The 17181-nt window shown below is 34.7% G+C and overlaps 1 protein-coding gene across 7 annotated transcripts in view; it reads left to right on the top strand.

Annotated features, from left to right (window-relative positions):
* The window catches only part of CRPPA (CDP-L-ribitol pyrophosphorylase A), a 302846-nt gene that overhangs the window by 184284 nt on the left and 101381 nt on the right, over nt 1–17181 (top strand). For 6 of the 7 annotated variants that reach the window (XM_082693009.1, XM_082693007.1, XM_082693005.1 and 3 more), the window contains one exon: nt 1780–1911. The exons of the other annotated variant lie outside the window; for it this stretch is intronic. In XM_082693009.1, coding sequence (XP_082549135.1) covers nt 1780–1911 — 132 coding nt within the window. The remainder of the gene's footprint in view (nt 1–1779; nt 1912–17181) is intronic. 7 annotated transcript variants of the gene reach the window in all.

Raw genomic sequence — 17181 nt, forward strand, 5'->3', positions numbered from 1 at the left:
TGGGGTTTGAAGAATTAGCCTGCCTTTTTTTTTCCCTCCCAAACTCACAACCAGGAATTTTAGCTTCAGGAAATTATTTTAAACTCACAAGACTAGGAGAAGCCTGTGGCACTAGTTTATGAAATGTCATAAAGCACTACAGGACAGGAGAAAAGGCAGAGATGGACATGTCTCTTCAGCTTCCGCTCTTGAGCTCATAATTTCACATTAGCATAGGGCCCGTCTTTTTTCCCCCTCTACTTTTCCTCCACTTTCTCAAGGGGGGGTAAGGAGATCACAGAAGGTGGTATGTGAGCCATCCTTCTAGAAGGCTCAGGCTACAAAGGGGAACTAGTATCTTTTTAACAGCTAATAGGTGTTTAGCTTCTAGGTCTCAGCTGGGGAACAACTGGTCATAAATTAAATTACCCTGAAGGAAAGTCTAATATTTATAGTTCATTCATAATTGTTCTAGTCTGGCTGTAGGTCACCAGTTTCAGATTATATTTGCTCTAAGTATTGTTGCATGGTAGAAAATCTTTGTAAGTTTTCAGGGAATCGCTGTTAGGGGAGGGTGTGCTGAAGGTCAGAGGGCACATTGTCTTCCACTATTTAGTAGATAGTAATGCCCGAGACCCTTTTTTGGGGTTCCGTTATTTATTTATTTATTTATTTATTTTTTGCTTTTTTGTCTTTCTATTGGTTTCTTAATGGATAGAGCATTTTCTTTATTGTCACTTTAGATTTTAGGAGGAGGCTACTGTATGTGTATGTCTTTGGTTAATTATAATGAAAAGGTCTGAGAAACAGTGAATGAATATCTACTGAATTAATATTCATACGTGTCCTCACATGATTTTCTTTTAAGAATGGATTTTAAGTGCCTTTCCCTGGAAAAGCAAAATACAGTGTGGTAGGTGAAAACTCATTCCCTTGTGTTACACAAAGAACATAGTAAGATTTTGTTTTGCATTTTCTAGAGGAAGGGAAAGGATTAGTATACTAGTTTTAAAATGCTTCTAGAGAATAAATACAGGGAATTGAACAAATTATAATTCTTGAGAGTTTCTTAAATTTGTTATTGTGAAAGAATACAAAAGTTTGAGTATAGTTTGTTCCTTGTATACATTTGCATCTTGTTTTGATACTATTGTGATTACATATTTTATGTCCCACAAAAGATGAACAGTACCATAAAACTTCAGTAATTTGAAGGAAGAAAGCTCACCCTGAGCTCCTTAAAATCTAAATGGAAAATAATGTTTAAAAAATAGTCATTGAATAATTTCAAGAAAAATGCTATTTAACACTGCTGAAAGTTACATATAAAATTCTGGGTTTACTCTGAGAAATAGATGATTTATTAGAAATTAAATTATTTGAAAGGGGTTCTTCTAAAAATCTTGAGTATAATAAGTACTCCCTTGAATTTTATTGATATTGGTAATTAACATATTTCTATGTAGCTTAGTTTCAAATAATAAATTGAACAAATGGTTGAAATCATATATTCATTATACATTTGGCTCTGACACAAGTGGAAATATGATATTAGCATTTTGTATTTTTTAGCATTGTGTTCTCACTGACTGCTTACTGCTTTTGTATTTGTAAAGGAGGATTCAGCTTTAATAAGGATTTATGGTTGAAATGCTTGTCTAGAAATTAACACAAACTGAAAAAATAATAACAAACTGATAAAAATAATACAATTGTGTTTTGAACTTCTTTAATGTTAGATTTCTCAAAGAAGGGTGGAAAGAATGGTATTCTAATGTTACATTTTGTATTATTTTACAGGTTTATTTTCTTGATTATAAATCAGTACATTTTGATCAGAAAGTGGAAAACCTAATGCAGATTAGGGAATATGCAAAGGAAGTGAGGAAAAGAAATATTTTATTATGTGGTCTTCTTATATATTATCCACAGGTAAGTAAAATTTTTTGTTTTGTAGACTACAGTTTGAATATAGGAAGCCCAATTTGTTGAAAGCAAAAAATAAATTAATGGTAAGAAAAATTTTGGCTGGAAAATTGTGTGTGTTCTCTCATAGGTAGAACCTCTTTTGAGGGGACAAACAAAAATCAAAACAAGTGTTCTGATGAAGAAAAAAAAAAGATGAAATTGGTGAATATCTTCTACAAGGTAGCCCACATGGGGCTGCCAGATTTATCAAATAAAAAAATACAGAATACTTGGCTAAATTTGAATTTTAGATAAATAATAAATCATTTTAATTATGTCCTAAATTTGGAATTTGAAATTAGAAATTCCCGTTGAACCAGAATTTTGTATTTAACTGTGTTCAGAACTCAGCCATTTGTATAATTTGAAATGGCTTATTTCTTTTATGTTGTGCTAAAGATGTTGGTGATCAGGTTTTTAATTACTTGAAAGCAATGCTTGACATTCCTGTAACAAGAGGGCATACTATTTAACAAGAGAAAAATTCTTACTGTCACTCTATTAATAGCAGAAAGTTAAGCTGAAGGCAAAATGAATTAGCATTATAGATTCTTAGTGCAAAGAAATGTTATTTAAATCAAACTATTTGGAGACTCTGTTAGGGAAGATGGATTTTCCCTTTGTGTGTAGATACCTTTTATTGAAATTGCAGAATGCTTTGTAGTGTTTTGGAGGTACCCCACAAGAATCAAGAAATTAAAATAGTCGATGGGGTTTTTATTGGTCTGGAATAAAAGTGATTTGGTACTGACCAAGGAATGACAGGCATTTAAAGTTGAATTGTTGATGAGTAACAGTTATTATTTGTGAAATGTTTAGGGTACCCTTTTAGCCTGAAGGCAACAACATTTCTTTTGAAACAAATGGATTTTAATTAAATATAAGGACCATCTTTTAGCCAGTTCCTTGGTTTTTTTTGAGGTGGTTTTCTCTGCTTCCACAATATGTGAGTATGACCTCTGGTTAGTCATCAGGAATGAGGCAAAGCTGAATTAACTTAGGTTCATGAAGTATAATATATTAGTTTAGTAAGGGCTATTGAAGTCAGGGCAGCCACGGCCTGAAGATATACACATACTTGCCCAAGAACAATGCATAACTGGAAGAGTAAGAATAAGAACTTTGGTCTGTATCTTTGTTCAGGAATATTCCATCTTCAATAGATTGTCTTTGGTTATATTCCAGATTACTGTGGCTGGAAAAATCCTTTCTTTCTCTTGTGCCATGTGAAGGAGTCATGGATCCACACTACAAATGCTACACTAGGCAGATACAAAAATAGTTCATTGAGAAAAATCTTAGAAGCTAAGAAATGGAAAAGCACATGCAGTCCCTGGGACTTGCTTTTTCCTGTGATTTAGGCTAAACTCAAAGGGTCTTTATGCACTGTAGTTGATATTCAAGTGGAAGAGTATGATCCCAATGAAGTACAGCATGCCGAGTGAGATCTGAATTTCAGATAAACAGTAATTTTTAGTACAAGTATTCTGAAATATTACAGGAAACATACTTGCACTAAAATTCTTCATTATCCTGCCTGAAATTCAATACACCTGGGCATTCTGTGTTTTTATTTCCTAAGCCCAGTAACTGCTCTGGAGTTCATAGTCACAGTAAGATTATTCATTTCTACACACCTGGCATTCTGTACACAAGAGTAACAAGGAGTTGTGTATCTCTATGACTGTGCACCTGTGAAGGCTCCCTGGTTGGGAAAGTGGCCTTGTTGAAAAGGACGAGCCTTTGCAGCTGACCATTTTTATTTTGAGCCAGTTTGGACCCGTTAAACAATCTGTCTACTTAGCCATGAAGATGATGACCTTGTGAAGCCTCCAAAATATGTCTTTCATCATTTTAAGAAGCAAAAATAGCTTACTTGGGTGTTGCTTTTCTTTCCTTAAAAGAATGAAGATGTCTGAAATATGTTAAGAATGTTTAAAATACAGGGTTTACTTTTGTCCTTAAGGACACAGGTGCCAGTTGATGCTTCCTAGGCTAATACATGTCCAGTGCATGATTCCACATTAAAGAGCACTTACCAAACAGTTCTGTGATATTCATCAGACAGGCCATTAGAAGGAGGCTATGGTTAAAAAATTGGGGAGGCATCAGTGAGTAGAGTTAAACGATGTCTTCCATGAAGGGTTTCTCACAGATTCTTATTATGCTGTTGAGCATTTCATATCTCCAAATTGGGGGCAGGGGGGATATCATTTTCCATTTTCTACTGTACCCTTTAAACGTAGGCAACTCAGGCTAATACTCTCTAAATGAAACTTGGGGACAGTCCTCATTAATGGGCTCTACATAAAGAAACCACTGCCTCTGGACAGTCTTTTACTTTTTTCTTTTTTTTCTCTTACTTTTACCTTTTACTTCAGTACTAATTTTTCCACTTAGTCAAATCAGTATCTTTAATTTTGAGTGCCTACTTGACCAACATTGTATCAACACTAAGGATATGAAGATTAATAAGGTAAAGCTGCTTCACTCTTAAGCAGGAAGCGTTGGTTTGTGTTCTCCATGGTGCGGTCAGATACAGTTTGTTATGGTGTTCACACATTGGACTTCATTCCCTAAACTAATCCATTGCTGGGATAGCCATTATGGTGTTTTCAAAGATAGTTAATGTGTTTCTTTTCAGTCTCTGATTAGTGAAACATAGATTAGTGAAATCTGGAAAGTTATTTAACCATAATTAAGAGCAGAGCATCAAGACAGAGCATCAAGAGCTTCTTTGGATAGGCTTTCAGTTGATTGGTGACCCCTCCTTGGATGAGGGAATACATTGGCTTCAGTGCCTGGGCTAGACATACTGTCTTGCTAGTTTCAAGAAGACCCACATTGTATGTGTGTAGTATCTCTGGTGATGTGGATGGTCTGGGTGGCTTGGTCGCTCCTTCATAGTATATGAATGTGTGTATATGATATATATACGTATATATATACATATATAATTATACAAAGATGTATATGATATCTATAGTTAAATAGAATTATGGGAGCTCTTTTTGTTTTAATACATGGTGCTGTTAAGTCTATTTTTTGTGCTTCCATAGAGTTTTACACATATGTAAGACTTTCTGTGTTTGAATTCATACTTGTTAGTTACATTTCAGTTTTTTTCTTTTGGGATTTATAATATAGCCTCTGATTGATTAGCTGTACTTTCTTCATAATGATATATTTTCAATTTGTATACATGTTTAGGGGAGAAATTGATTTGGAAAAGGATAAGGATTGACACCTTCTTGAATATCTGTAAATGTTTTGCAGTGTTGCCCATGATCAATTATTGGTAATTCTTTGGTAATTCAATTACCAAAAAATGCATCTAATTGTATAATGTTTCAACTCCATTTCTCCATATATTCTTTATTGATATAAGAAATTTCAACAGGTCCTTTGCTTAACTCGAGATATGCTCTGCATGTGTGCATTTTTTCTGGTCAGAGACATCATTTGTGAAAATACTGAATATGCTCCTTCCTTAGCTGTATTAATGGAGTAAAACAAAAATTGTTTCCAAAATTGACTTTAAAATATTGTGCTAGCCTCAGCTTCAAAAAGTTAATAATTTAAAATAGGCTCTTAATGGGTAGCTTAAACTTAGACTTAGGGATCAAGTGGCTGGCTTGAGCATTTATGTATAGTATAAAGTTTCCTGACTTAATTATCTAGTGCTCAATTTCTCAAGTTGTAAATAAATAAGGAAAGACTTGAAATTTATGCTCTAGACTAGAAATGTAGCATAAAGGTTGCCCTTATAATTTGTTGGATGAATTTTAATCAAATCCTGTTTCCCTTTCTAAAATAACTCTACAAACATAACTATGAATAATTAAAACTTATTTTATAGCTTAATCCTCATTAAGGATCTTAGTCCTTAAGTATTATTTTAAGATTATGTGTAAAATATTATTCTTCATCCTATTATTATAAGTTTGTCTAAGTCACCCTTGAAATCTGTGATACAAAATGATGTATTTGGGGAACCTGTTCTAATTATTTGAAAATCTGTATCTGAACAGTGAAGTTATAGACACTTAGTATTTCTGGCATGGACTGTTCAAACCTGTAGTTCAGAGCTTTCAGTTTTAATTTGGGTGAAGTTAAATATTTTTATCCTTTGTTTTTTAAGGCAAACATTTTACAAGGAGAGAGATATATTGTAAAATGTTTGCCTTAAAAAACAAATATATATATATATATATATGCACACACATTTAAAAAAAGATTTCTTATAATGAACAGTGATATTATATAAAGTATTTTCCTGAGTTCTGTGAGCCATTCTAGCAAATTATCAAAGGCAAGGAGGGGGGTTATGGGAGGCCCTGCTCTATGTATAAACTGTTGGTTAGGAGTACACATGGTCCTGACTTGGATTATCATGTGAACTGGAAGACACTCATGTGGGACTGAACCCTTAACCTGTATGGTCTGTGCTAACAGGTAGCTAGTGTCAGAACTGTTTAGTCTGGAAAAATAAAACTCCACACATTTGGTGCCCGAAGTGTTGAGAGTAGAAAACAGTTACCTATTTAGTCAGTATAAAACTTGATATATCTGTAATCTACTCACTGCCACTAGAGATCTTGGAAATTGTGGACATTCTTTCAACTTAAGTCCTTAGTGAAAATGTTGTGAATCCGAGCCCCCAGCAAATTAACAATGGGTGTATAGTATGAAAAATAAACTTTGTTGTTACTGTACTACAGCTTAAGCTATAGTGAGCATTTCACACCAATATCATTCCATTGGTAAGTGTGTTTTTTTTCTTTTTTGTATAGATATTACTCCATTGAATAATCGACCCAATTTTGCATTCAGCTTTATTTGTCTAGCTTGTTCACCAAGATATCATGAAACATCTTAGTAGATATTTTCCTGAGGTCCAGATTGAAGATTTATATACTTTTCTCTTGCTTGAGTAATCCTACTGTTATTCTCAGAGGAAGAAGTAAGTTTGTTTGGATGAACTTATATTAGGCCCAATTGATGATTGATTTTCAGAGGCCAGTGGCTTCTAAATACTGGTTTTTGGAAAAGCCCTTAGCTGGCAGTATTGTAGTCCCCTGAGGAATTTAATAAATATAGATTCCTAGTCTATACCTTAGAGAATCTATTTCAATAGATCAAGCTTATACTGGGAGCTCTATATATTTCATAAGCTCAACCTCTGTTGAAAGTTTAATGTAAACCAGATTTGGATGACTGACTTAGGTCAGTGGTTCTTAAGTATATTGACATATTGGAATCAACTATTGACCCTCTTTAATCTATAAAGGACTGTCACATCACTCTTGGATACCAGGTGGCAGTTATGGAATGTTCAGATGAAGCTGAGTAAGGGAATGAAGAATGACCATTTGAGAAAGTTTCTAAGCTAACTATGAGATCATCTCTTCTTGCTCATTAAGGACAAACATTCTAAGCAATCACATGTTATCTGGCTAATGGGTCAATTCTGTTGATGAAGGCTCTTAGTTTTAAACAAAATGTATCTGTAATTGTCTAAAAGAAAGATTTATTTTAGGGCATTTTGTAACTTATAGAATTTCTGAAGGGTCATGGAACCAAATTAGAAAATACCTAGCCAAGAACGGTGCAAATGGCAGAAACGCTCAACCCTTCTGGGACTGAGCTAGCAAAAGTGCCTTCCATTACTGACTCTGGGTACATGGAATGCTGGGGAACCACAGATAGAAACTCTGCCATAGATGATCCAGGAAACACAAAGTCTCTGTCTTAGACCTAGTTTCCCATTTCTGGCACCAAGCCAACCTTACTGCCACCTTTCAAGTCTCCTACATGTACATAGTAGATAGAATCTGTGGAATGTTGATAAAACAGAATCTTAGGAAATGTAGTTTCTTTTCCTCTGTGGTGTCTATAGCATGGAAATGAAAGTTGGAATTCATTTGGAGAAGGTGTTTGTTGAGCCGCTTTGCAGAATATTAGCCCCATCAATCTAGGTTATAAAATCTTGTCCTAGGTTGAAATCAGAGCACCGTTAACACATTATATTTACTATCAAGGGCTTGTAATTTGCCTGCATCCAGGATTTCTGTATTGTGTCTTACTATCCCAATTACGCATTTTTAAATAAAATTTTACACATGAACTTTTATGATAATGTATGAACTCTATAAGATATATAAAGTCCTTTAGCAGTTTTTCATTTAATCTATGCATTATACATGATCAAGGATTTAGAGATAGAATCACACAGGTACATGTTTAAAGAATTTTCCAAAACTGGGTAGCCTGGGTGGCTCAGTGGGTTAAAGCCTCTGCCTTAGGTTCAGGTCATGATCTCTGGGTCCTGGGATCGAGCCCCGCATCGGGCTTTCTGCTCAGTGGAGAGCCTGCTTCCTCCTCTCCCTCCTCTGCCTGCCTCTCTGCCTGCTTGTGATCTCTGTCTGTCAAATAAATAAAAAACAAAATTATTAAAAAAAAAAGAAAGACTTTTCCAAAACTATTATAACTGATTATTTCTTGGTTTAAATTTTAGCATCACTCCATGAAATTGAAACAACTAGCTATGTGATTGATCTTGAACAAGTGATAGAAGTTGTGTAGTCCTCTGATTATTCATTTATAAAATGCATAAGTCAAATTTTTAAAGCCTCCACTGGATAAGAAGATGAAGACCTAGGAGATGGGCATTCTCTGTCACAGGCACCATCACTGTTTCTCACTCTGACAGGGAAATTCTGAAACTGAGCCTGAATTTTCTTTCCTTATATGACCACAAACTTTACCCATACTCTTATTTTGTTGAGAAATTATTTTATTATAGTTCGTATGTTTCATTATGGTTCAGAGAGGAAATTTTTTCTTTTTTGGTTTTTATTTTGACACTTCAAAGTAAAAGCCCATGAGGAGAATGTCTGAGTCTATTCTGTTGCTATAACAATGCCACTAATTTGGTGGCTTATAAACAAAGAAGTTTATTTCGTATGTTTCTGGAGGTTAGGATTCTGAGATCACAGTGCCCACATAGTCAAATTCTTCGCTATTGCAGACCACCATTTTCTCATTGCATTCTCACATATCAGGAAGAGGGTGAGGCCTCTCTGGGGTTTCTCTTTATCACTGCACTAATCCTATTCATGAGGATTCCACTTTCATGACTTATTCCCCAACCAAAGGCTTCACTTTTTAATACTATCACATTGGGGGTTAGGATTTCAAGAGAAGTTCTCAGGGACACACACATCCAATCTGTAACAAGGAAGGAATCACCATCCTTGATAGCATGGCAGGGAGTGTGTTCCATTTTAGCCTATTCATTTTCCTATCTCCTTTCTTCTCTGAGCTGTGATTACCCTGGGTTTGATGCAGCGAGAAATGAGACTTTGGAAGCAACATTTGGCTTATTGAGTATTTTTCGTAAGATGAGGCCATTAGAAAAGACTGATGTATTTGACAGAAATAGAAGATCCAGGTCCTGGAGAGGTCAGGAGGTAAAGTAGATGAGCTCAATGACCTTCTTATTGCTCTTGGACACTACTTTTTCTTCAACTACAGCTATGGCTCTGGAAGGCATACAAACAAGAAAGAAAGTTACCAAAGCAGGTTTGTGATTCTGTGTTTTTTGTTTTTTTTTTTAAATAATTACTTGTAAAAGAGTAGAGAATTCTTCTAAAAGCTTTCAAAATAAGCTATGGAATGGTGAGATGAAATGGTTTGGCAACAGATTAAATGAGATAAAGCTGTGTAAATTGATTTTCTGTCAGAAAGTATAAACCAGATCTCTCTACTTGATGAGTTAAATATTATTGTCCTTCTCTATTGTCTGAATTTTAAATGTTTTGCATGTACTATAAAGGATGTCCAGAACACATTCTTGTCGATGTATCTTTGTAGTTAACCCCAGCTAAATTCATAATGAAACATTAAGAACTGCATGAACAGTCCAACTGCTGTAGGATACTTTTGTGCCAAAAGATCTGAATTTGTAGGATACAGGGATAGTACTCCTTCCCTTTTAAATACACCACATTCGCTGTGTATCTTCTGGGAGTGTCATCCTTTAGTGTGCCTATTTAGAGAATTGGCTATGCTATCAAATAGCAGAACATCATGTTTTTTTCTTTTTAATGATAGTCTTGGGGGAAGTTAGACTTAAAACTCTACTTTCTGCAATGAGCAATTACTTGTAGTTTAAATAGGAATTATTTACTAAACACAGTACTTATTGTGGCACCGAATCATGTGGCATGCACACCAAACATGGAATACTAAATCTGTTTACAGACACTCATAATACCCTGTTCAGAGCAATCAGGCTTTTTTGATGTGGGTATGTTTTTGAGACTAAATATTTTTCACTTTCAATATTGTTTTGGCTTCTAATGTTTAGACTTATTCATTCTTTGGGAAAAATTGAAAGTCATAAAATAAAATGTCTCTTTAAAATTGTGTGAGTTTGAAAAACAAAACTTTTTAGTTTGGGTAGCTTACTTATGAGACTCATTCAAGTGGCTATATGCTGTTAGACAAATGTAGATGAAATAGAGCATTAGATATGAACTTCTAGTACAGACCTCCCCTTAATTTTCTTGGAAAAGTGAAGCAACGTTACAAATGAAAGTGGCCATGGAAAATTAATGCACTTACTCCTTTCAGCAGTGTATTATTTAGCTATTACTGCATAACAAATTACCCCCCGAACTCAGTGGCTTAAAATAACATTTATTATCTCATAGTCCCTTTGGTTTCACCTTCTCTGGGTCTTTATCAAGACTGTAGTCACCCCAAGGATCCCTTGGGAATAATCTGCTTCCTAATTCACTTACCTGCCTGTTGGAAGGACTTGGTTCCTCTGAGCTGTTGCTCTGAGGACTCAGTTTTTCACAAGCTTGTGGTTGGGGGCCAGTTGATAGAGTATCTCCCAGTGTTACACATACAAGAGAGAGGACTGAGACAGATATCATCTGTACATATTATGTACAGAAGTTTCCTGTAACATATTCAGCAAGTGACATCCCATCACCTTTACTGTGTTCTCTCCATGGAAAACAAATGACTAGGTTCCAGCCATACTCAGGGAAGGTGATGACACAAGGACATAAATACCTAGAGGTGGTTATCATTAGGAGTCAAATCGGACACTGTCCCCCACAGTGATACCAGAGTGTTAATATTAAGTTTAAGAATTAACCTTAATGTAATGAACCCCATGAAGGGGTTGATAACTTAAATTGGGCTAGAAATGTTTAAATGAAAACATATATATGTGTGTGTGTATGTATATGCAGTACACATACACATATATATAATATCTAATATATGTACCTACACTAATCATACACACTTTGGATATGTGAAGAGAGTAATAACAGCTGGAGATGCTATAGGAAGGAGATGGAGAACCCCCCAAAATGCACATGTATTTTAATGTTTATAACTTTTCGAAGAGCTTGATTTAGGTCATATCCATATCAAATATGTTAGGAAACATATATTTATAGATAAGCTATCTTAGTTCAAGTTAGTGAATCTTGTATTACCAAATAATAGCTATAAAATGGTGGTATTGTCTTTGAAAAGTTGAGACCAGTTACATTAAGAACTTATAACCCAGAAGTGTTGTGTCTTAGAGGCTTGGAAATGAGTTTCTAGAAAAGAGAGGTACTGTAGAAAGCCTAAAAGACTAGAAATAAAAAGAATCCAATGAATCTGACATCCTATTGATAATATTCAGGGAAGACAGGTGTGTGGACTTACAGAAAATACTGAGAAACTTCAGAGAGAGTCATGATTTTCTATAAAAAAAATTCCCCTAGTAAAACTGCTATCTTACTAATATCAATGCCAAGTTGAAAATAAGACTTAATTTTAGTCTTTGTCCAAGTTCTGATATTTTGACTAATGAGACAAACAAACAAACAAAAAATAGGCACAGCAAGCAGGACGGAAGAGCAATCTAAATAATTAGTCCTTGGAAAATTGAGGGTTTTCTAATGTATGTGGCATTATTTCAGCCCTTTGAAATAAAATGTGTTGTATATATGTTGTGAGTTTTATGTAGACTTTTCCTTAAATAACATTGGAGGGAGATATCTTTCTCTGTTTATTTTCATTTTATGGAAGACTAATTATCCAAACTTCAAAAGCAGCTGTACAAAGAACTAAAATTGCAATGTTTAACTGAATCACGTGGAGGACATCCTGTGCCCACTGGTGGAGTTGAAAATAGCAAGTGGGGTGGGAAGTGAAACTCCATAAGAGAAATGCAAAATCAAAATAAGTATTTGAAGATTCGACATTCTCAGTCAATGGCGGTAACTCTGAATACTTGGAAATATTTGGGATGTATTGACTATTAGGTATTTCATATCATTAAGAATTAAAAGTAATATTTCTAAGAGACTATTAAAGGGCTGTTTTCCTGAATGAGAGTTGGTTTTATATTTTCTGCCTCAGTCCCTATTTTGGAATGAGGATATTTTGTAAACTGAGAACACGTGTTTATTGTCTCTGAGAATTCTGTCAGCATTTGATTTTGATCATAATGGAAATACAGAGGGACCTTCTCCACTGAGAGTCAGGGAGATATGAGTAATTTTTGGCAACTAGATTTGTGTATAGAAAATGGTAGGTTTATTAGTTTTCCATCCATCTCATTACTCTCCTTTGACAACTGCTAAGGAAATATATTTTAATTAAGCTTTAACTTCCTCTTACTGAATGCATAATGGCAATTATATACCAATGCTCTTAGGATATGAGTTGACAACAAACATATCTACAGTCACTTTTTGAATCTGAATTTTAATGGACAGAAAAAACAGATATTTTACTAAGATGCTATTCATGACTAATATTAGGCTTCTGTTATTGTTGACATTTTGTATGTTCCTAAACACAGTATCTTGCTGAAACCTTCTGTTTGGAAGATACAGAGGGAAATACTCTGCAAAGAGTACCACAGATAACGTACCACTTTTCAACTAAAATTACATAATTTAGTCTTTTGCATATTTATTCCTTAAAAAATTATTCTCAGTGTATATTTATGGCCTAAAAGGTATAAATCATATACTTTTTTTTTAAAACTAGGCCTCTATTATATGAACAAATTTTTTAAATGAGGTTGTTCAGGAGCACAAGAGATTAATTTTTACTATAGGATATGCTCAATTTTTGTTTACCAAAAGAGCTTTTTCCATTAAAATTATTGAATGAAAAAAGTTTTTTTTTAAACATATATTTGCAAGCTGAAATTGGGGTGTTGTGAAATGTATTAAAATAGGGACCATGAAACTAATCTATATACCTACCACCTACTGGCATGTTCTTAAAGTCAGTTTGCAGGTCTGAGCCAACTGTATGCTTTTTTTTTTTTTTTTTTTTGGTAAAAGTGTGTTTATTTGAGAGAGAGTGCTAGTGAATGCACACAAGCAGGGGGAACAGCTGGAAGAGGGAGAGAGAGAGAAACAGGCTCCCTGCTCAGCAGGGATCCCTTGAGGGGCTGGATCCCAGGACCCTGGGATCATGACCTGAGCCAAAGGCAAATGCTTAACTGAGTGAGCCACTCAGGTGCCCCCTACTCTCCAATTACTCTAGAGATAATAAACATTTGAACTCTCTAGTGAAAATATATGTTTGTGAAAAGATATAAACTTTAAATAACAACCTACATAAAATATTAATGTATGAATGTGTATATTTATGGTTTTCTGATGCATTTGCATTATACTCTGTTAGTTCTAGTTCCTTTGTAGTAAGAAGTCGGGTCATTTCTTTCTTGTCTACTGGGCAAATGTCTTTGATTCTGACTTGATCTGTTTGGTTTTGAATTTTAAATAGAAATAATAGCACACACTTGTGTTTAAAATATGCCATATTCTTCACCATCTTAATCCTCTTATCCCCTGATTAAATTTCTGACTTAATATTTAAAATGTTTTGTTGTAATTAAAGGATTTAGGTTCTTCGGAGAGGGTGGTCTCTTTCTCTCTCTCTCCAATCTCTCTCTTTCTCTCAAAAAGTCAAGCATTGACATCAACGTACCACGTTTTTTTCTGACCTTTATGAGTAGAAATAGTCTAAAAATGTAGATGGGAGATTATGGAAAATCTAGTTACTGAATTATCAATTCTGGCCCATTGGAGAGAATAGGCATATTCCCTAAATCTAATTTGTTTTATTTGGATGTTACATAAAACTTTCCTAAAATATGCTGATCAAAGCCCAAGAGCTGGAACATGCAATGACAAATATTTTTGAACCTTGGGATAGCAACTTTAATAATGAACACATTACATTTTTAACCTAAAAGTAACCAGTTTGAACAACTGTATAAACACAGTTGGGGAGGGTCTTAATGATTGTCAACAATGATCTGGCCAATAAAATTTCAAAAAAACCTCTATGTATATTATGTATATTTTCTAAATTAGTGCCTTCCATTTTATGGTTTGTTTATTCATAAACTATAAGGTTACCAGGCTTTGTCAACATCATAAGAAAGTGGATTTTCTTCACCAATCAAGTAAATCACAAGTGAATGCTTCCAACCATTCCTCAGATTTTTGCAGATTGTTTTAAAACCTTGGAAAGAAAGACAAGTTTTGTTTTTGTTTTTAAGTATGTACAAGTCCCTTTGTAAGGGGCTTTGAAGAGGTCAAATGATGGCTGAGATGCTTACCTTCAGGCAGAGGCTTCAATGAAGAAGCTCTGTCAGGTTAACTGAGTGGTAAAAATGTATCACTTTTGCTTTTTAGACCTCAGTTATTTCCCCACATGGGTGTTTCCAGCAGGTTAGCTCAGCAATAGCAGAGGCAACCCTTGTGGTAAATTCATGAAAATCAGTAATAGGGAAATAGTTGTTTTGCCTTCTTCCAGCAGCGCTGGTTCTAGGGAAGCCTCTACCTTTCTAGAACCCTGTATATTGCCCTTGAGACTACAGATCTTTTCAGCTAGTGGATCTTAGGGACTTAATAAGAAGGCATGTGTACTAAGACAAAATAGCAGAGCTGTGCTCTTGTCTCCGCCTTTGAGAATAGTGAACTTCATGGCTAGAATGTACAATAAAGGAAAATAATCAGCAGAAATTCCCAGAGCTTACCCAGATACGGTTTTTTAAAAGAAGTCTTCGAAAAGTTTAAGAAACTAAATTTGAAAAAAAAAAAAGAAAGAAAGAAACTAAATTTGCTTCTCCAGTAGTTTTCCTTATTTTTAGCAAGGCTTATGAATGAAAGGGGATTTTTCTTTCTATGGCATTTCATTTAAATTGTCTCAAGTATCCAAAGTTTGACTTAGATATGGTGGCTTAATTACTGCTAATTTAAGGCCTTCTCAGAGTTTATATCAGTTGGTGTTATTTGAATATTAATTTGATTGAGGTTCATTTTGTGTGTGTATCAATCTTCTTTATCCATTCATCAATTGATAGACACTTGGGTGGGCTACTTCCCTAATTTGCCTATTGTCAATACTACTGCAATAAACATAGGGGTGCCTGTATACCTCTGAATTAATATTTTTGTATTTTTTTGGTAAATAGTGTGATAACTGTATCATAGTCTTTTTTTAACTTTTTAACTTTTTGAGAACTCTCCATACTGTTTGTTATAGTGGTTGCACCAGTTTGCATTTCTGCTAACACTACAAGCGGGTTCCTTTTTCTCCATATCCTTGCCAGCACTTGCTGTTCCTTGTGTTGTTGATTTTGGGCATTCTAACAAGTGTCTCCTGTAATTTTTTAAAATATCAGACATAGCCATCAGCTGTTACAAGTTTATATTTCTTTAGTAAGCTCCATGGAAAAGATGGTCTTTATTCCAGTATTATTGCCAAAAGTCTTGGGTTTTGCTTTCATTAAGCTTGTTTATAAAACATGTCTTTATTTTCTGATCCAATTACTGTGGCCCAAGTGGATATCCATTCTTTTAAAAGGCTTAGTTAATATGTCTGCCTCTGAAGCCAGGTCAGCTCCCAAACGACACGGTTGATTACAAGGACTGGGTTCATGCTCAAAAGAAACTTGTGGAGCCATTTCACACAGATTGAGGAATAGATGATGGACAGACCCAAATTCTGTATCTGTTAATGCTATGGACAGTGTTTTTGTCTCCCCCAAGTTCACACTTTGAAATAGTTACCCCTAATGTGATGGTATTAGGCAGTGACGTCTTTGGGAGATAATTAAGTAATCAGTGTAGAGCTGTCATGAATGGAATTGGTGTCCTTATTCTCTGCCACATGAGGATACAAGAAGACAACAACATGCAACACTGGAAATGGTGCTCACCAGATACTGATCTGCCTACACCCTGAGCTTGGACTTGTCAGCCTCCAGAACTGTGAGAAATAGTTGTTTAAGCCATCCAGCCTATGGTAATTTATTATAGCAGCCTGAATGTTTCATTGTTTGGGGGTATTTTTCTATCTTAGTAAATATGTAAGATAAAGACACTAAAATATTTGTGTCCACATGATGTAAATTTGAGTGCTTGTTTCCTCAACTGTGGAATTACAGAGTATCATACAAGATTTTTAGAAGAACTTAAAGTACAGCTAGGCAGGCTCTTCTTGAAATGTTGCCAACCAGTTATTTTTAGCCCCTTGTGAAACATACTTTAAGTTATATATTACTAAAAATAGTTTCAAAGTTTAGAAAATATTGACTTGAATTAATAAAAACCATTAGCCACTACAATAGTAATACCCATTTGTCTTATGTTCATTCCGGCACGTTCCTGGTGGAGGAGGGAGAGAATAGGTGACAGACACTCTGAACATGATTCCTTATTTTTGTTGCAGTGGAAGGAAATGGATTGAAAACTGCTTTTCTATGTATCTATCATTCTTACCATAAGTGCCTTTTTTTTCCAGAAAAACAATGGTTTCTGTATATTTATGCTATTTATCATAATACTTTTGTTGCCTTTATTAAATTTATTTCTTTCCAGATGGGATTAGTAGTGAATATGTAATCACCTTGTCCTTCCACAACTCAAGTACTCATTAACCATCCTACTTCTGCACAGCAATTTAACACAATCTGGTGCACAGTGTTTTTTACTTACATATATTATCTATCTCCCTTACTTAAAATGGGAGCCCCAGGAAGGGTATGTGTGTGTTTATGTGCATATGTGTGTTTTGTTCTGGTCTACCAATTTATTTCTAGCATCTGTAGTAGTGCTGGAAATAAGTACCTTGATACCAATGCTGATTTATTAAAATGTAATGTGTTAAAATGTACATATACTT

The sequence above is a fragment of the Mustela nivalis genome (genome assembly GCF_964662115.1).
Source record: "Mustela nivalis genome assembly, chromosome: 12".
Lineage (NCBI taxonomy): Eukaryota > Metazoa > Chordata > Mammalia > Carnivora > Mustelidae > Mustela > Mustela nivalis.